Source organism: Macrosteles quadrilineatus, unplaced genomic scaffold, assembly GCF_028750875.1.
Source record: "Macrosteles quadrilineatus isolate MER2022 unplaced genomic scaffold, UCM_ALF_1.0 Scaffold_9__3_contigs__length_116548681, whole genome shotgun sequence".
In the NCBI taxonomy this organism is placed as follows: domain Eukaryota; kingdom Metazoa; phylum Arthropoda; class Insecta; order Hemiptera; family Cicadellidae; genus Macrosteles; species Macrosteles quadrilineatus.
In genome coordinates, this window is record NW_026542602.1 from 32,830,376 (window position 1) to 32,852,863 (window position 22,488).

A 22,488-nucleotide genomic window follows, 5' to 3' on the forward strand; every position below is an offset into this window, starting at 1 on the left:
GTATTGACAAACAGGAAATTAAACAGTGAAAAACTCATGCAATACACCAGTAGATAATTCTTTTGAATTATCTACAAGATTCCCGTACGTAGAACGGGCAAACAGCTTGTAGTGTATAAACAATGAATACTCTTGTACTTTAATAATCTATATTTACGAATAACAGTAAATTACGTCAATAAAAATGGTAGTGGTTTTGGTAATATAGTAAATATACAAACCAAAACTTAGTTTACAATATTTATTGTGTTTACACATTTCTTAAATTTTATTTTTATAAAATAATATTTCCAAAACATCAAATAAGATTCTACCAAATTTTCGAAGTTGGTTTATCTGATTTTTAGACGGACATTGTGAATTCAGTAAAAGCTATACAATCGGTTTACTGTTTCCTTATCAACATATTATTTGAAATCATCGAGTTATCTATATATGGGGTGTGTATGTAGGGAAACCCTGAGTGTATAACATAAAATGGTATATTAAAATTGTAATTGGTTTAATTGGTAATGCTATTATCTCTATTACACAGCAATATATTTCCTGGCCGAGATCAAAAAATTTTTATCGAACATAGTAAAGACAAATCTACATAGATATTGCACAAAGACATGATGAATTAGTATATCTATAAAAAAACATTTGAGCGTTGTTTTTAATAAACGATAGTTCGATTTAAATTATCCTTGTCTGAAGATATACAGCAATTTAAAACCGTACAAATAAATTTTCATGTATAAGTACAGAACTAGTTTCGAGGAATAACACGTGTTCTACATAGAAATACAAAATTAATGATGTCTGTTGAAGAAGTTCTTTGTTTCTGGCGTTGAATGCGTCACCACGTCTTCTCACCATACAACTCTAGTACAAAAGAAGTACGACGTGCTGGGATTAATTTGACATCCGTTCATGAGAGCTTGTGTGATTTACAAAACATCAACATGTAAACACGTATGATACAGTTATACATCGTAGGGGTTTAATGGTTTGAATTAACAGACAAGAAAAGTTAAGTTAAAACTTCATGTTGTGTTGTTTATTCCGAATCACGTTGACAATAATATTGTAAAAAGGTTAAAATACCTGTAACTGTCTCGTGATTCCCTCGCTCCTATACTGGACTACGCGCGTTTCGGTTAGCATACCGCAAATAAATATGTATAAATATGTTAAATCTTCAGGTCACAAAACTTGAAGAAACTTAACCATTCTTGAATTGGTCGAGACAAAGTTCATAAAAATCACACAAAACATTTAAAAGGGGGCAAAAACTGTAGGCCCACAGACACTGGTGTACACATGACGGGTGCGGAGTCTCGACTGGTTCAGGAGCTGAACTTTGTCCCTCGGCCGCCTTTATCATAGTAAGAACTCAAAAAAGTCAAAACGAATATGATACCGAAAAATTAGCTATAGCTGAATAGGCACACTTCAGCTAACCACCGTGGGCTAAACGATTCTAGTAGTTATGGTGCACAACTTTCTTCTAAGTTAGCATTGATTTCTCATTAACAAGATTTTTGTTTGTTCTAATAAGCCTAGCTGCTTAGTATGTTAAATAGCTTACAGTTGATGAGGGCAATCTATATAAATAAAATTAGAGTTTTGTCTGTACATTGCTCAGAATTATATACTTTTAGGTTATTTTTACGTTTTATACATTAAAGAAGCAGAAACGAGTCTTATCTCAATTTCTGTCTGTCTGTCTGTCTGTCTGTCTGTCCCTTTGTCTGTAACACTCAAGATGGCATTTTACGCAATCTTCTCCGTGAAAACCAGAGTACATATCAAGATCCAAGTCATTTTAATGTATTCGCTGGATTGGCGAGAGTGTCTTTAGTGATTTAAATATAGCCTCACTACTTTGTAAATAAAATTACGGACGTTCAAAAATGCAGTTTTGTGCGATTTTTGTCAAATTTTCTTTCAACTTTTATGACATAATCGTCTATGAAATAACGAACAGCTGTTCGGATCAAGATTATTTTTTCTAGCTGTCAATGACATGTTTACAAATGTTGTTTACAAATACCGCAACTATTTCGAATCACGTTTTGAAAGCAAATCCTAACCAAGTGGGATTAAAAACGTTTTTCTTACATAACGGATTTAATTAATCGCAAGTGCAATAATATAGTCTAATAGTGTAACCGTAAATGAAATTAAATAACTAGACATCGTCCAAATCGGAACCATAAATTCTTTGAGTATAAAATGTTTCTTGAGTTTTGACAACCAGAAAGAAGAAGACCTTGAATCAGTGTTGTATAGGGCTGGACACTGAAATGATCGTCGCCAATAGCTTACAAAAAAGGTTTCCACTCATTGACGGCGCTTCAATGGCGGTTGTGTAAAGTGTAAAGTAAAAAATCACAACTGCAGTGGGTGATTGTAACAGAGGTTTAACAGAGGAAGTGCTAAACTCGCTTTTCCAATGTGTCACTTTCTGTTTCTACTCACCGTGTGATGCAATCGCTGGACCATACAGCCAATAGGCCCATAGCTCATATCTTGGGTACGTAAGCCTACATATTTATTCATAACAACCTTTTTGACGACGATCCTTGATACCGGTACTTTTCCATAGAAGACATGGCCTACCTACTTAAAAAATAAAATTACAAATGACCAAAACCCAACATTCTGTGATTTTCGTCACATTTCCTTCTAATGTTAATAGATATACTAATCATTGTTTATAGAATGCGTAATCTATTAGGCCTAAATAACAAAAAGTTGTTTGGGTAAGGTTGCTTTTTTTTCAAACTGACACCGATAAGTTTACGCTATAACTTTTTACGAGAAAATCCAAAAGCAAGAGATCAATAACCTCTGGACTAGATATTAATGTATTTAATTGGTCCGATTTACTATAGTTCTTAGGTAGGTTCTTACGTAGGTACTAGTTCTTTTCCTTAGAACCGGTAGTTTACAAATTTGATATCGTTGGTGTTGCACCGTATTTATTAGAGCCGTCCGTATTCAATTTAAGTGATGTCTTAACTCTGTATAAGTTTTGCTTTTTCTGTCTGGATTCCAAATCTTAGCTTCCGGTATGCTAAGAAAATGATAACCTATTTGAGTAAAACATTTGTTGGGCAAACCATCATGAATTGTTTACGCCTTTATATTGTTTATGTATCAATAGTTCGTGGCCTTTGTTGGATTGTTGTATTGTGTTGTTTTGTTGTACCTATGTTGGTAACGCATTAATGTCCTTATTTCTCAGTGTTTCACGGAATGGACAAGAGCACCTTTGATACTGAAAATGTCAACCGGAATAAAGTGTTAAATGGTGAGGTTGAGGTAGTACTTTAAATACGTTTAAGTTAACCGATGTGGAAAGTAACATTCAATTATAGGCCTACTTTAGGGCTACGCTTCATGGATCTATAAAACATTTTTTAGTTTAATCATTAGACATCATTAGACCAACACGATCCGGGTGACATTTAATTGCGAAGCATTTATTTTGGCTTGAACTGTCAGATACTGTATTTGCGAAGGTTTATATATAATAGTTTTGCCAGCATATCTGCAAATGTGCAAACTAATTGCTGTTCTTAATCTTAATATAAGAAGGTTTCAACTGACTACTATAAGATCCCCGTGCGTAGAACGGGCACACAGCTAGTTTAGAATAAATTATAATATTATGATTGAAGTACTATCTGCAACAATGCACTATTTTTGATTAATCGAGTTATATTCATTTTGTAAAGCAGAATCGAACATAATACTAAAAACAAACATATGTAGCCTACAAAACTAATAGGATTTATTTGGTTTGTAGGATTTTATAAAGGGTTTACGAATACTTTAGTATTTTATGAAACGGTTATGATACTTAAATTAACGACCTCAAAATTTAACTGGGTACAACAAACCACTTTCATTAGTATAATTAAATCAGAAACGAGAACAGAGGTTTTCAGCTGACAGACAGAAGGCATTCATCGTGTAGAAACAAAGAATCTCTTGTAAAGCCTTCATTAAGTTTTCATTTTTAACCAGCCGTGACACGAATATAGTGAGTTGTTGTAGTTGAATTTGTGTTACGAATAAAAGAATGAAGAGAGATTTAGGTCAAGAATTTCATGACATAACAATACATACAGTAACTATACTGTTTAGTCAGGAGGACACATTTGTGAACTGATATACATCGTGCTGTACATAGGGTGAAATTAGGTTCTATCATCGTCTAATGCACGATTTACTCGATACCATGGTAAATAATAATCTATAAATAATTCATTGACTATGTCACACCTTAACTGTAACTAACTGTAGGAGAGGTTAAATGTAAGCACCTTAGTAAAGAAGTATTTCCATTCATTCATTTCTCACCATTTCACACCATTTAATGATTCTTACCCATTCTAAAGTCGTTGGGTAAATTTTAAGGACAATTTTAATAATTCGGTTGGATACGTATAGGAACTCAAAGTAATTTATAACTGAGCATAAGTTCGCCGCATGCATTGATAAATACATCTTATAAGAGCAATGGTGTCATAAATTAATTATTAGAGGACATAGTTTTTATGAGTGACAAATTGTACTAAAAATAAGATAAAACCTTTTTAAATCGCATATTTTTTTTAACTTTGATCAAACGCAATCAATCTTTCTAAACAGCGTTGCTAGCAGATTCGTCTTAAGAAATTGATTTACACATTTCCAACACTTAACGAGCTAGAATTATTCCTAAAACGTCTCTTCACAATTGAATCAACTCGACTAAATCTGCGCGCTTTAGTAATTCGAATCACAGCGGGATTGTTAGAGAAAATGGTTTTTGGAAGTCACTCTAGTTATTCGTAATTAAACATCATTTTGACGAATATTTCTCAGAATCTTCATTTGGCAAACACATAATTGAATAAGATAAGCTCATTTTTATTAAACATTTGAATTTTAATGGTTTACAAGACTGATTAAAAAGAAAATGAAAAATAAACTTATAAGTGAACATAATACAGATTTTCACTGGTGAATTAGATGAAATATACAGAATGATAATAACAACAAATTTGTTGGCGAGCGCTGAGAAATTATTACAGTTTGATATTATTTATAGCAGTCTACGAACAGTCGCAGTCTACGCAGTCTAAGAACATATGTTATTTATGTTTGAACTTTTTTAGTGAATAAAAAGTTCCAAGCCCTTCCGTTGTTTTCATTTAACTCAGATCTGCTATTAAAAAGTAATGACAACTAGAAACTAGATAAACAACATTTGACCAGCAAATTTGAAATGAAAAAGCGAGCACTACAATCATGTAGTTTTAAAATAAGAAGGCATATAAAAATATATAACACAATTTTTACCATGATGGCGTTTAGCTTAGTAACTTTTGCATACATATTTGTATAAAGTTAAAATATATAGAAACATCAAGAATAATTACAAACCCTGTGAACTAAGTTACCAGTCTAATCCGCTTAGACTTCAGGTCTTATTCTGATTCAATTGCCTCTTGCTTTATGTAATTGTTATAGAAATACACTCAACTATTTAAAACTTACCAGTGATTTCGAGCTACAAATTTGTCACACATTTGTTTATTAAATTCAAATGTAATACAAACCTTATTGAAAACTGTATAAGTTCATATAATATTCAAGATAAGTTTGGTAATCCTTTTTTAACATGTTCATTAACCTTCAGAAAATTAATATAGTTTTAACTGAATTGTTTGTTTGAGATTCGTTTGAAGTTCCTGTGCAGTACGTGTAAAGTTGTACAAATAATTGTATAATATCACGTACAATAGCCCATTAGTTGGTTTTATATCCTGTGATAATATTTCTGGTTCAATGTTAAGGTGGTCAGCCTATATATATTAATATTTAAGTAAATTTTACCCTTTTTGCCTAATTTGTTTCATAAAGATGGAAAACTGCTTTATTAATCTATAACAACAACAATAAACGTGTTTGTTGAAAACATTTAATTGAGAAAAATGCAATTATAGTTGTAATTGTAAATATTAAAAGTAGATTACAAATAGTATTGTTACATATAAAAATACACGGAGAAAAATTATTTAGTTCACTAGAATTCAACGAGTAGCCTCGTCAGCCTTTTAAGTAAATGCCCCAAAATAAAGCTGAATTCAGGCCAGTAATCACCTATGAAGCTAGACCAATTACTTCTTTTTTAGGTCACGAGCAGCGTTTAAATGTCCGTGTTTAACAAAGAAATAGTATTGCACTCATTTACTTAGAATATCTTCATGTATACGATTTAAAATGAAAAATACATTAATTACGCATACAATAAATTAAACATTATATAGCTACTATCATTTATTTGCTAGTGCACACTGTTTAAATAAGTAACAGACTTCTTTACATACACATATAAAAAGATTTCATATAAAAAATTAGATTTATTTTTTGAAATGAGAAATGTGTGCATAGTGCGTAAAGGAAAATACAACAGACCATGACCAAAAACACAAGGGTGAATAAAAAAGGCAACTAGTAAATAAAAATAAAAATAAAAATAACATTCAAATAGTATAATTATATATTTTGTAATATTTGTTTAAGTGTCAATCTTCATTACAATATATACATTATGAGTACATGGTACATACATAGTATGTACATTATGAGATGTTTGTATAATATTGAATGTTATGTCATTAGTAGTCTCGGATAACATAAATATAATGAAGGCTAATTTGAAATAATATTTTTAAGTTGCAGAAAGAGTGAATAGGAAATATTAGTGCCTACAGTTTTACAGGAGCAATATACTCAAAAAACGATATGATACAACCAGATGTAATGACTATTGACACAACACTCTAACTCATTTACCGGGATGTAATATGGTTTGTGTACATGGTAAAAAGAGAGTTATATTGTTTACGAACCTAGTAAAAATCAAACAAACCAATTCATATGAATTGAGAAAAGATGTTCATACTGTGTTGAAGTTATCGAACTGGAAAGGTCGTGGCTTTATAAACTCTCTGGAGATAAAACCGTTTAAGATACGAATCAAGAAAAGTTTACTTTTCGTCTCAGTGAACATCAATCTCAAATCTGTAGCCTCCAGAATCGTAGAGAATGACAAGTTAATGTGACTGAGAGGTTCTGCGCTTTTCTTTGTAAATATATTTCTAATCGTTGAGTTGCTACGTTGAGTTGCTAGTCATAAAAATGTTTGAATCGTTCCAACTTATTTTGAGTTGACAGTTGGGGTATAAAAAAGATAATAAAGTACTTAAAAAACATAAACTATAATTCAACAATTGTAATTTTGATGATAATTTCCACAAAGTTCGACGAATAACATCCATTCTGGTTCTCGAAAATGGTTCTGTTATAACACATCATCCTTTCTATTCTAAATTAGAAAAGTAGATTAGTTATTTTATAAATTACAATGTTTTCGTTAGTGTGGATAGGGTTTGGTAATGAAAATTAATTTAAACTTTTATAGTTCTTTGTGTTATTAACAAAATAATTATGTGATAATTTTATTAACACACTATACTCAGAGTTAGTGAATGAAGATCCGCCGTTTCCTTTTTGCATGTTTCTCTACAATCCTTTTATTTTATGTTTATGTTTGGATTCTACTTTAATCATTAGTACTTCAATTCGTCAGTATTTAGATTTGATAATTTTAGCAAATGAGTTTATACAACTTACATTAAAATAAACCTTAGCAATAAGAAGTTGCTGAAACCATTCTCAGAGTGTACCACCTTATCCGGTATAATTGTTAGCTGGAGTTTAGGAGTCCTTTTCTCCTTAGGATTGGTTTCAGATACTTTTATTTTATTCCTTATTTTATTCACCTATGGGGGATGTTATAGCTTTGCAGTTGTCTGTTCCCCCCTAGTTAAGGTATCTTTCTTCTTTTGTAAGCTAACAGCTGTATTTTGTATTTTGACAATATAAGTTGAACAAGATATCTTATGGATGTCTCACTAACCCTCGCGGGCCTTCCTCTTCTCTAATTTATTACGTCGCTATTAAAGCACCTCTTTTCAATTTTCATCCTGCTACTACGCTGGCGTAGGCCCTCTATGAATTTGTTTATAAACTAATTTTAATGAACCAATATTAATTTTATTCCTCCACTCAAAGATTGTCAAAAGGCTCAGCCGAGGATCAGCAAACACTTTCAAACTCCTCAGTGTCACAGTGCTAGAGACAAAATCTAAATTGTAGACCACAAGATGTACTAGAATGCTGTCCCTACTTTGTATAAACCCATTAATCCGTTGTGTTGAGGTATTTGTGTGTTAGAATATTTTTTTTCTGCAATCCGTATAAAGAAATAATGATTTTTGTCGAAATTCTTTCCGGGGAGGGGTGGAATACTGTTCTACAAGCATTTATGACCTATTGTTGAGATTATCAAGGGGCAGAGGTGGAGCGGGCTAGTGCCCTTTGCGATCTAATACACATCCTTAAATCTAATCCATTCAACAATAAAACAACCAGTACACCGAGCACTTGACACTTAACACAAAATTGAGAACAGTTAACTAAATGTAGAACAGAAAAACTCACCATGTTCCATAGCTACTCGAGCCTTAAAGCCTCCAAAATGATGGGAATAATCAGAAACGAAGCGTAGCAGAAGTCGTGGAGATGAACTGACGTAACGGAGCAGCTTCAGTTTGTCACTCCAATCTCCACACACTCTCCGTGGCTCCATCTCTACCCCGGGCTCCAACATCTCCAGTACGTCATAGCTGCAGCTGTAACAGAATATAACATGATGGAGCTGAGTAGCTGAAGTTCACCGGTTCAATATAGAGAAAAGCCAGAAGCTTTTCCTGGACCCAGTTAATAAAGAACCACCTTTTGCTGTACATGATAAGGATTGTCCCGCATGGTATAGAGCGGAGGCTGGTCTATACCCCCCCTCCCCCCCTGGTGGGAATTTTTGAAATATAAATTTTTGTGCTCGTATTGACACGTACTTTAAGATTTTAGGTGTTTGCCACTTGTGAATTACAGCATGTTCCAGAAAACACGAAAATATCATGATAGTTAGAATATATATACATAAAAAAATTTGTTTTTCTTTTCCGATTTCGTTTGGCTCTTTTACCCGACCGATTTTCATGATTGAGGTCTCAAATTGAAGGTATTAACGTACAGATTGCACATCAAGCATCGGCATATATTTATCTACAGTCCCACTCGGCTTATACGTAAACGACATTTTCTCCCCATGTATTTCTTATGGGAGTTAAATTTGGTTTTTCTTTTCCGAGTTCGTTTGGCGCTTCTACCCACCCGATTTTCATTATTGAGGTCTCAAATTGAAGGTATGCACACACAGATTTCACATCAAGCATCAGTATATATTTATCGACAGTCCCACTATACGTAAATGAAATTTGCCCCCATGTATTTCTAAAGGGAGTTAAATTTGTTTTTTTCTTTTCCGAGTTTCTTTTAATCTTCTACACGTCCGATCTTTATGATTGAGGTCTTAAATTGGTAGTATGCACACATATATTTCACATCAAGCATCATCGTATATTTATCTACTTTATTACTCGACCAAAAAAACATTGATTTGATATATTTTTAAATTCGTATTTCAATTTAATTTGTACGGTATTTTACCATTTATAATTGTACCCTATATATTTTGGTCTAAGAACCTTCAGTGAAATACCGGCTTGCATTTAAGATATTAGTTATTCAAATCGGACGGGTTTCAAGCAAACGCAAGGTGAACATCCAACATAAACAAAAATTATCAGGTTTTTCTATGATTGAATATAAATAGCTCCAGTATTGTTTACGTGTTTTATATGTTTTAGACTCAAAATAATCAGTCAATTATAGGCTTTAATTTGAGCTATTGATCGTTTGAATCAGTTAAGTTTAAGATACTGTATTACACAATCAAAAATCATAAATTTGATTATTTCTCGGATATGATATTTATTTTAACGCTGCAGTGCAGCATGGGTCCTTAAGTATAGATTTTTTAGTTTGATTTGATTTGATTAGTTGATTCCTGTGCGTAGGACGGGCCCACAGCTAGTTAGAATTTGAAAATGCAAGTATGGTGAAGTCATCAGATTGTTCTCACAGTGACATGCAAGCAAATGAAATGAATAAAGTGAGCAAAGTATTTTGCAAGTATTGTATTTGATGCTTTTGAACAATGCATTATTCTGCTTGAAGTTGAAAACCGTGATCAGAATTCCTAGATGGTCTGTTTATCAGCTGGAAGACCTGTACCCGAATCGGCGGAAGACAATTTACTCAATGTAGACAATCTAGGGAAAGCTGCGTGCAAACATATTAGTTGAGATATGAGCTAAAAAATATTTTTCTGGAGTTTTACTGCTGTCTTAGGAACGTAATATTAACCTTGAGAAGCTGATGACATACCCATTAGATCCAGGACCATGGACATTAACCACTAACGATGAATGCGCAACAAAAACAGAAAAGGCCAAACTGCTCCATGCTTTGGAGAACAAGGGTATATAGTAGACGAACCTTCCAAGATTGAAGAATGTATGTAATTGACGGTATGTCTTACTTTTAGGTTCTTACTAATATTCCAGAAACCTCTGGTGAACTAGCACAGATTGCCTTCAGCCGTTTTCCGAAATTCAGCAGGATATACTTTATTACGGATACCTATTTAGATGTATCTATTAAAAACATTGAAAAGGAGAAGAGGATTTGAAGACACTTTTTTAATGAGAGGTCCAAAATCAAGATCCCACGGGATTGGAAAAAAATCCTAGCTAATGGTAAAAATAAGGAACAACGGATTAACCTGCTAAATAATGAATGGTCTCAGCACAAATATGCATAAATTCAAACAAGCTTCAATACACGTTTCAAGGGTAATGTAAGGTTTTTTTGGTGATATGTTGAAATTCACCCCCCACCTACTTGCTAAGAGTAACTTAATTTTTTTTAAGGGCAACTCATATCAATCAGCACATTATTTTAAAGAAATTAAAAAAAAAATATTGTCGCAAGTCTGATTTTGATACGAGGAAAACGAAGTTTTATACGTTAATTTTACTGGAACATTACATTCCAGTAAAACTTACGTCGAAAATTTCTCAATAAAATTTATTTAATTTAAATAGAATCCCTTAAAATCTCTTTCCTAGAGGTACTCGTTAAATCTAATGTTATTTAAATAGATTTAATTGAAAATCAATTCAGGCCAATTTGAAATCCGCATTGCCTGCAGGTTTGCTGCAGCGGGGGTATTTTATTAACTTTTTTATTTTCATTTGAAGCCTTTGAATACATACTGAAGAAGTCCATAAAAAAATATTTCACCAGTAATTAACGCAGGCTACCCTTATGTAATTTAAATAAAACAGTTTTTAAATTTAACAGTTTTTCTTTATTTTTCGGAATATGCTGTAATTTAAAAGAGGCAAACAACTGAATTCTTAATCTGGTAGGTAATACCAAAAAAAAAAGTATAAGTCATAAATTTCCATGGGGGGGGGGGAGGGTTTCATATTGGTGGCTCATGGTCTAGTAGGTTTATTAGTGAAATTGTTTTAACCAAAGACTCAGCTGAGCGTATTCAGTAATAAATATCATCTGATTGATTTAACATTCTTCTTTCATTCATTTTCGGCTTAAGATATTCTCCCTGTTGTGTCTAGTCTGCTATAAATCTAAAATAATTCTACTTTGAAAGGGTGACTGATGATGCGGAGCAGATTTAGCTTCATTAAGCACATTCTATTTTTACATAGTTTTTATCTGTAACGATTCACGTTAGATAAATTATCAAAACCCACCAATGCATCTTCAACCACTTCTTTGCACTAACATGAGGTAATGTAATACCTAATACTCTCAAATAACAAACACATTTGTGGAAATAGATTCGAGTTATTTTATTTTGTTATGAAACAAAACTGTACTTATAAAGGTAGGTACACCAAATAACAAAAAAACTGATAAAACGTCTTGAAAATGTACGAAAACAACTTAGATACAGTTACGAACAAAGATAATCACGATTAAAACAATAGCAGTGTTTGGATTGCTTTGTTAAGTTGGACTCTTGTTAGCGAGTCAACAAAACTTGATCTTCTGCAGCTTTGCTAATTGGTTTACATTTGTGAAGCGTTCTGATCGTACACTCTCTTACAAGATTACACATATAATCATCGGTAAAACATAAGTTGGTGGACGTTTTATGCATGTCAATCGCGTTGATTAAAAATTTAATTTTGTTTATGTTTATAATTTTTCCATGATATTTTGTGTAATTTTCATATGATTAATACTGAAATAGTGGCATCAAAATAATGTCTAAAAATGTACCCGTATGATTAATATTCTTCTACATATGTGAGACAGAAATTTTGAAGTCATGGAAGGCGGAGCTCTGTTGTTGGATACTGGAGAGTTTCTAATCATTGTATGTTTACCAACTACTAGCCTTTGGTTCCCCAGAAAGGGTAGCCACTTGTATTGGGGTGGGAGTCAAAATTTAAAGATGGAACTTGAAACGTTCCATTAAATTGGGATTACGTCCTAAATTTGTGCTTAGCACGTTTTGAAGGGACTTAGTCTGCATAGCAAAGTTAGTTACTATTAGGGGTCTTTTCCAAAAAAAATAGAGGAGATTTTAATCAAGCGAGGAGTTGATGTTTGAAAATATACACTTTTCAGAATTTCCACGGGACTTTGAGTCCCCAACCAGTGGTCTTTTGCTAATCTTAAAGTGGTCTAAGATTTTATCCCTCAGTGTATTACAAAAGTTTCTATATACAGTAGCTTTTAGAGCAAATCATTGTATGTCAATAATGTGGTCACTACAGTATATAGCTTTTTTGTTTCTGTTTTAGCAATCATCATATCCTTAATATGTTTGTATTTTATTCAAACTTTTAGAAGAAATGTGTACGGTTCGTAAAAATTTCAAGTAAATAGTTGTTCGAATTAATTCATCCTGTTACACTTAAAAACTAGTACTACTTTAGACTCACACGATAGAAATGTTAAATTTTCGACGTCATTAACAAAATTAAAGTCGAATCACACACTGCGGACGCAAACCATTAACATGCACTCCAAGCCCACAAACGCTTCGAGTCCTTCCCAGCGCTGGAGATTTAGCTTTGACGCAGTATTACACGATCTAATTAACAAGTGCTTTTATGACTCAGGAGGCTTTTAATTACCGAAATAAGAGCCCAAAATACCAGCTTAATTATAGTGCTTTAGGATGTACTCTGAATGTTTAGCAATTAGAAAACGTAAACGATGCGATGAATTCAGCATTTGGCTGCAGTTTAATTGCAGGAGTTCCTTTTGTACAGAGTGAAATATTAAATTAGGAGGAACCGTTCTCTACTTATATGTATGAAAATAATTAAATTCCTGATAAATATGTCCAAAAATACTTGAAGAAACAATTTCCATTGCCGTGTATGTTTACATAGTTTGACGGTTATTTTTATTTTGGTATATTTTGCAGTTCGACGCTGCCATTTGTAGAGCTTATGTTTTAATTTGTCGATAAAAACCCCGTAATATACGCTTAAATCATTCCATAACCTATTGGCGGCTGTGGATACTATCAACAGAGTTGATTTAACCCTCGGCCGTGTCTGATGTATTACCGTACCTCGATATAGGCGGTCATGTTAGAACCATCTTAATTTTAAATAAGAAAATAATTAAACACAAATTATATCACCAGTAATGCATTTTATTAACTTGTTGCAATAACCAAAGCTTATAATATCTTTACGGTTAATAAATAAATTGGGTTCCCAAGATCACGACTAAACTGACAGAACCAAACATTTTACTTCAAACATAAATTGTCTTTTCCTACAGTCAACCGACAAAGTGGGCTTCCTTGCACAGTTTAAAGTACAGAAAGCCTTACTATGGCGCACAGTTTTGACGTTGACACACTAGTATTCCAACCAAACAACACAAAACAGCGTGCTTTTATTATGCACGTAATCCGTGTACGCTTGAAAATAAGTTGGCAACACTTAAAGATATTATGACTACGATCAGCTGGTACAGCGTTTCCTATTTTGTTCAATGTTTGGATTTAACCTGACCTAAATACAGTGTTTGAAAGAATAATTATTTATATGATTTATAGTAACTTTAGGGAAAATATAATTTGTAACACGAGTGCAAACTGCCTTTGCCCACTAGTTACACAAATAACTATTTCTGAATGAAATATTTGTGCTCTTAAAAAAACTGTTTTATAATGAAAAATGCAAAATACGAAGTAAAATGCTGTTTTTAAATCTTGAATTAAAACGAACCTTAATATAGTCTAAGCAATAAGAAACAGTCCTCACTCAGTCCAAAGTGTTGAGTCGTGGGTTAAACAAACTAAAGCAATTAGGCAAATGGGGAAGTGTTGACTCGAGGCAGCGAGGCTTGCTAAATTAAGTGATTAAGCTTTCTTTGAGAATAAACTACATTACAGGGCCTAAAACTGTACATGAAATGCATTTAAAAATACACTAATTGAGAGACAAAAACAGAGTCAAAACTATACATTTTCTTTTTAGATATATTTTTATCCTAAAACACACTATTGTAATCCTCCTATTTAGATATATACGATCATAATTATCACTGCATAAGATTTCAGTAAATACTATCACATAAATCTTAAAACTGCTATATACTTAAATAAAAATTGAACTTATCCCAATTTAAGGCTCTTTACAAGCAGTTCAGATGTAATGTATTTTTATAATACTACGTAGGCTATTTAGCTTTTTAAATAACACGTTCCATGTAAAATAAAGCATTTTAAAGCTATGAAATCAGTGCCATAAAAAATAACTGAAAATATAGTATGTATCTAATTTTAAAGGGATTCGCCAATCAAAAAAGATTGAAATTGAAATTCGCTTTATGCAAACTATTTGGACGTAGGGGTACAATTAATAAAAAAAAAAATACAAACATATTTATCTTTATCTAGTTGTAATAAATGAGTTCTGAAGATGAAGGAAGCCCATGTCTAGATCTGGACAATCCCTAGTAGTGTGTGACCGCTTTACGAGAATAAAGTGCTTTAGATATAACTTTTACTGCTTGCAGTACCAAAATCATTCAATGGTATTCATGTAAGGGGCCACTATGTAGACAACTAAAATAATGAATACAAACTGAAAACTAAAAGTCAAAGTAGAACTGATTAAACTGGAAGTGAATGAAGACGTTTGCTTACTCTAGTCTCTCCTCCTCGAGAATAAGTTCGTCAAACTCCACGATGATCCTGTACCCTGGAGGTACGGTTACGAGGGTGTGACACTCCGCGTTGTCCGGGTACGTCCTAGGGAACCCTGGGGAGGTGACAGCTGCTCTAGGCTGGTCCACAGACAGGGAGAGAGTGCGGTTGCAAACGGTCTTCAGGTCTTCCAGTGGTTCTGGAACAACGGACAGAATTATAGGGTTGTAGGTGACTGGAAGAAAACACAGCGTGTTGAATCCATGTACATATTGCTAGAGGGGCTTTTAAAAGCCATTAGGAAAAAATTTTGTGAGATGTCTTTGGCATTCAAAGACATGGTCAGAAAAAAAAACTTATAGACATGTTTGGAAGGGGAAAGGAGGGAGGTAGTAGTGAAAAATATAGATAAATGTCTGATTATCTAAGTGGAAATAGTGTTCGCCTTCAAATTTTAGATCAAGGGTTCGATTCTAAGTGAAGTCCTAGGCCTAAATGCCATGCGCCATTGGGTAAAAAATTATTAGTGATGCCATACAGTAAATTGTTGACGTTAGATTGTTTTGGTTAGTCTAATTTTTACATCCTAGGGCGCTATTGAGCCTGGGACCGTTTTGCACACTACTCCAGTCTAGGCCTATGCAGTGGCGTCACATAGATAAAACCTATTGGTGTTTGGCAAGATTTGAACCTGGAACCTCGGGAATCAAATTTACGATTTCACTGGACTAGTTTCTTTACCTGATCAGTATCAACCATTCATATGTTAGTACTTTCTAGTAAACAGTGTGACTATTGTAACACACTGTTTTCTTAAAATATGCAAACAATTCGACTATTATTTAAAAAAAGAGAATTATTTGTGGTAGGAACATTTTTCAACCTGTTTCACCCGTTTTGCTAAAACTAGATATTTCTTAACAAAAACGTTTTTTAAGATTTTTTGTATAAACATTGTTGTTATTGGTCTATTAAGGGTTTAATATCTTCCTGAATTCAAATACTGATTTCGTAAATTTCATAGAAATAATCTAACTGTTAATTTCCATTATTTTTAAATTTATTGAGTGTGAGTTATTCACTCATCAGATATCATTGCGTATTTAACATTGCGAATAATATCAGGAAAATATTTAACAAACGAGATGCTGGATACTCCGATGCATGATTGCTAAATATGCTAGCTCAGTTTATTGAAAGGGTCGTGTATCTAGTGGACTAATAAATAATTATGGATCCCATAGTTAGTTCTTAATGCAGAGAAATGTCAGTAAAAAACTCTAGAATACATATTTTTAAAAGTAAGAAAGAAATGCAAAAAGTGCATGATAGAAATAATAATAACAAATTGTATTCGTTTGGTCTTAATCATTGTTAAAGTAAGAAAGATTTTACAAAAATAATGAGAGAGATAAAAACGCAAACCAACGAGATTCATCCTTTACGCGGATTACTTTAAATCTTTCTCATTCGCGGAATTAAGGGTTTTGAACGATAAGTGATTATTTTCTAATCCATTTTGGTGTATTGCACAGTTTTCCCCAAAAAATCCCCTTTTTACAAATCATTTTATAATCCCTTTAATTTCAACCACTGTTATAATAAATTTGAAGATTGATAAACTGTAGTTGAACTTCTTTTTGGTAATAACCTACCAGGTTTGAAATACTGTAATTAATTTAAGAGATAAATGTCAAAAGTGATTATGAATTAAATTTGAGCTACCTAAACAGGTAGCTAAAATAAATTAAATTAAATTAAATTAAACAGGCTAAATTACATTTTAGCTACCCATCAAAAATATAAAAAATACCTATGTAAACTTATTTATATTGTACACTACCATTTAACGAGTAAAAAAGGTGAATTTTCTTTTAGTAACAAGGTTATTATGTATTTTTTTGTTATTTAAACAATCTAGTATCATTAAGTTGCAAACTATGAACTAAACCAAAGACCGGAGCACTAGAGAATCAATTATGAAACTACCATTAATTAATTAATATAAATTATTATACAGATTACCACTAGGTGAGTTAGGCTAATGTTTGTAGTAAAGCGTGTGGTCCATGTGGGCGCACTGTTATCTTTTTAATCACCTAACTAATGCACCTTATCTGGTGGAAGCCGCAGTGATCTCAATGCAGCCAAAACATCTGCGTTATTACGTAATTATAGCTCTAAAGCCACCAGATAAAATAACGAATTGTATTGTACAGTGTTTGCATTAACATTTATATTACTAAGTGAAATTGAATTAAAAAAATAATATGTAGGCAAACATGTTTTATAGTTTTTTGTTCATACTGATTGTACCCTAGATGTAAATCAAAATTGTTATTAGTGAGACAAGAGTGTGTTTTATTACAACGTTTTTTTTTCAATTGACAACATGCCAATTCCCTGAGTATAAAATAATTCCATGGGAAACATAGAAACACCAAAATATGTTAGTGTTTAAAAATTAGATTTTTCCAATCGTATTTGGAACTCAACCCCGTTTTTGACTTCAACAAATGTATCTTGAGATATTTCATAATAATTAATTGTAATCGAATGATTTTTAATTTATTTGAATTTAGAATGTATAAAATTCTATTAACTTTATTAGAATGTTATTTAGAACATTTATACATTTTAAGTCGTTTCACAACTGTACAACAGTAGATTCAAAGATAACCTAGATAAATGTAACGTGATAGATACAGACAAAGTTTACTTCTGTTATACTAGAGGGTTCGTCATGTGATGATCATAAGTTTGCCAGCATGCATACCTTGGCTGGTCATGTACAACAACTCCCGTTGTTGATTTGTGTGGTCGCACAACAGAATGAGCATAAACAACAACAACAACAACAACAGTACCGGTAAATCATTTCACGTCACACGGGTCAGATAAACGGTGATTGGCAGGAGTAAAACGTTGAGGGATTTCAATTTAGAGAATGGTTTTTTCTTTCAAAACAACCCAAATTTCAAGTACCTAGAGACTGCTTAAGGGAAAATGAAGCTCAAAAGTTGGTAGCTCTGCATCCTTTATTTTGTTTCCAATCAGCTGATATGCATTGTTAAATTTTTTTATACACGGGTTAGTGTTGCAGTGAATGTAATAGGAATACGGCTAAACGTTGTTTTTCGCAAGCTCAGTGATCATTGAAGGTCCATGTAATATCCTATTTACAAATTCGGTTCTTATATTTTTACCAAGTAAATTACATATATTGATATTTAAGATGATATTATTATACTGGAACCACACGTCGATACATAATTTTAAACCTTTCTTATCATAAGACAGATGATTTATTTAAATGTATTATTCGCTTTGAGCTTATGAAAACACAATGTTGAGTCTTATTCATAATAAATACCCAATAAGCCTAAAATAATCAGCTTTTCAGCAATAAAGTACAGGAAAAAGTGATACCTAATTATTAGGTAGTTTTGTCTTCAAATAGTGTCTCTCGAACTTGTAATTTCGGTTGCGTTTAAAATAACATCATGATCTATTATAACAATGCAATAAAAAAAATAAATTTTGTAAGATAATTTTCTAAGACCATGTTTATGGATTTTGTACGTTTCTCATATCTTCCTAAAAATAGAGACTTTATTTTCTTGTAAATAACAACGAAAATAGAGAAAACTGAACGTAGTGTAAGAGAAGCAGGATTCACCTTTAACGAATCTTGTTGCGAAACGGTATTTTACTAAGTGAAATTTCCATTTTATTAAGTACCGGTCCCCCAAAAAAGATAATCCCTTGGTCTTGTATTAATTATACCTCGAGATACAAAACTTCAAACTCCCAAAACTTCACTAAATCACACATTATTACTTTTCTAATAATCGTTAAAACTAAGGTTATTATGAAAAAACTAAATATGAAAAAAGCTTGTTTAGGAAATGTTTAAGTAAAAACCAATTAAGACAAATCGAAATTCGGTTAAAAGTGTTTATAGCTTTGGATTAAAAAAATAAGTTTATAAATCTTTTTCAAAATATACCTTACAAAGAAGCTACAACCGTAGATTATTCTATCATTATTGCAAACTTATTCTCCATAAGAAAAACAAAGGTATTTTTAAAAATATTGGGCTTTTCTACGTAACTATTCGGCGTACCACAACGGTTCAATATAGTAAACCTACTACCTATTAGTTTTTTGCTATACAAAGGGTTTAAAAATAAACTGCAACACATTTTGAGGATAAAAATTGGAAAACCGAAGAATAGAATCTCTTTTCCACTGTCCGATAATGCAAAATTGAAAACTCGTAAAAAACCAAGAGTTGTACAAAGTTTTATACCAAATTTCATCAGTATTACAATATATTTACTCTAGCCATAGTGATAATAGTGGACACGCACACCCCTACCGTATATGAACAGTGGTTGTGTGAAAATATGATGGTTTCATAAATAAATGCAAAATCGGTGTTAGCAATACTAATTAAAATTAAATCTTTATGGATTACCCTCTAAAAGAATAGGTTGTGAATGAAGACAAGCATCAAACGTTATGAATCCTTATATTCTCTGATAACATATTGTTAAGAGATGCAATATAAGTGTACCGACAACTAGTATTTGAACTATTTCCGTTGGTGAGGACCCCTCTAACATTTACAACATATATTGAGTCCCATGTGTTGGGATATAGCCTAACAGCTGGTGTTATCAGATCGTATGAGCCCAAACATAGCTGTAATATTCAACAATGATGCAACTTTTACATGAGGGAATATTGCAAAGGAAAACAATAGTACAGTTATTACATTCACTAATACAATGAAACATTATTCAACTATTTTGTCTCTGGCCTGTAAACCTGTTGTTTTTGTTTTATTCTTTTCCGATGGAATTCTCTGCCACAAATGCGTTAAATAAATTAGTTTTATTCTTTGCAGATTCATGATTTAAATTATTATGAGGTGGTAGTGGTAGATTAATTATGCATCGTCCATTCGTTTCTTGCTATGTTGTTTGTAGTCGTTGGAAAACTTACGGTGCAGTAGTAAATGAAAACGACATAACTTAGCTTGGCATTTAAACATCATTACTTCTTGTCTGCATGTTAGTCGTAAATATAATTATCTATAAGAAAAAAATGTTTCTACGAAAACAAATCAAGCTTTGCCAGGAAAATCTAATATCCTGCAATAAAAATAATCATATGGTTTCGTAATATGACATAAAAACTATTAGGTTTAGTTAAACAAAACTTCACTGTAATTTATTATGTCAGGTCAAATTTACTTTTAAAAAATAAGATGACAAATTTATTATTATAAAATGTTTTAGTACAAATATACAGGTGTAGGCATCTTTGACAGAACTTAACTGACATTTTAGAAAACCCTTCGAGAAAATTACCACTCTTGCGATCTAGAAAACATAAAACTGTATATTTCTGTATTCTGACTGTACACGTAACCCATACAGAGGATGGGAATCATCGTCGAATATAAGCGACAATCGGCTTCTTATTGCTTCATTCTCGCCTGCTACAGCCCCATAATCCCACTCTCATCGCATCGACGGATATTGCTGGGATCAGATACCACATCGTCATAAGCCTGGCCTATTGCAACCCTTCAATACCAAAAAAGTACGTGCATATAATGTAAACTCAATTTCTATTTAATATGTTTGTACTTTTTATTTAGTAGGTTTCTATTACGAATTAGGTTATTATTAGGTTACGAAAATTGGATCATTTATTCGAAATCGAGCGTACTTTTCCAATACAAATCACATTTCCATTTTTAGTTGATAAGACAAATGCACTTGCAATACTCATTGCACATATATTACCCATACAAAACGTTCTTATATCGTTCACAGTTATTAAAATTGATTTCACTTTAACTGATATACATGTAATTGTTGAAATAGGTAACTGCATCGCATTCACATTATGTACACTACCTCAAAAAGCAAATATAGGATTAAGAAATTTTAATCACAATATATTTCGTACAATATATAATACGTTATACGAATTATATATGTAACGTATTTTAGGAAAAGGTGTTAACACCTCCTACAATTAGTCCTGTTTCAACTTTAATGAGTAGAAATAAATACATTCTTTTAATATCATAGATAGCTGTTTACATGGACATGATTGAAGTAAATATAATTTAGAAGCATTTCATTGTACCATAAAATATATAAAATATAAAACCGACGAAAAAACCCCAAAAAAACTAATTTGCAACCCTTAAGAGTGTGGAATCCATAAAAAAACGTGTACTCGAATTATACTTTACGTCTTACATCAATTTCAGATAACGTCTAGCTTTAAATTAATCATTTTTACGTTAATCACTGGGCCACACACCCCTATCACAAGTCTGTAGTTATATGGGTTTTTGCTACGAGTATTGCCATTTGCGTTCCATAATGTCCATGTATGCATAACAATGGCTAGGAATGCGTTACAGTAGAAACCAAGACCATAACAATAACACTAGATGGCCGACGACACCGAACTAATAACAATCCGAATGTGGTATACTGCACAGTATGTGCAGACAGGATTAATTTGACACTACTTCTAATTAAAATGAAATTGTCTTTTAAAAAAAGCATTGCTTTTTGAGATTGAGAAATACGGACATTATTAGGATTTAGGAATTCGAATGGGTGAAAATTATTATTATAAATTTATCTAAATTTATTAAATTCATCCTTGTAAGCATAATGGTAATTCCCAAAAACTGTAACCATCGAATTAATTTTTGTTATTTGGAAAAATATAAAAGGAAAAACTATATTTTATAATATTTTAAACTGGTATTTACATAACATTTTACTGTTTCAGCAATCACTGGCTAGGTGAAATTCCAATTAATTGCTTGGATACATTTAAATTTTAACATTATCGTAAAAAGTGTTTACGCTTAGCTCGTCCAGCTTAAATAATATTGGATTGATGAGCACTTGTGTGTTTCTACAAAAGGTAAACAGATTGAAATGTCCACAATGTAATATTGGAATTTGTTGAGATGTGTTGATAAATGAGCTTAACAGTCAATAAAGAGAAACAAAATTATTCTGCATAAGTTTAACAATTGCAAATTTATTATCTTGTGTTACAAATTTGACGCTGATTAAAATAGTGAAAACTGTTTTGAAATGTTTAATGTAAGTACTATTTTTGACATTTCAAATAATTTAAGGTGCATTTTTAACGTTTGATCGATTTCGTAGCATTACAGTACTTTCAAATGTACATAGAGGAGAATGTAACAA

The 22,488-nt window shown here is 32.2% G+C and overlaps 1 protein-coding gene across 1 annotated transcript in view; it reads right to left on the reverse strand.

Moving 5' to 3' along the window:
• LOC129003315 (uncharacterized) overlaps positions 1 to 22,488 on the reverse strand; it is a 298,914-nt gene that overhangs the window by 48,972 nt on the left and 227,454 nt on the right. The window contains exons 37-38 of the mRNA XM_054431607.1: positions 15,227 to 15,425; positions 8,551 to 8,741 (exon numbers count right to left, since the gene is read on the reverse strand). Coding sequence (XP_054287582.1) covers positions 8,551 to 8,741; positions 15,227 to 15,425 — 390 coding nt within the window. The remainder of the gene's footprint in view (positions 1 to 8,550; positions 8,742 to 15,226; positions 15,426 to 22,488) is intronic.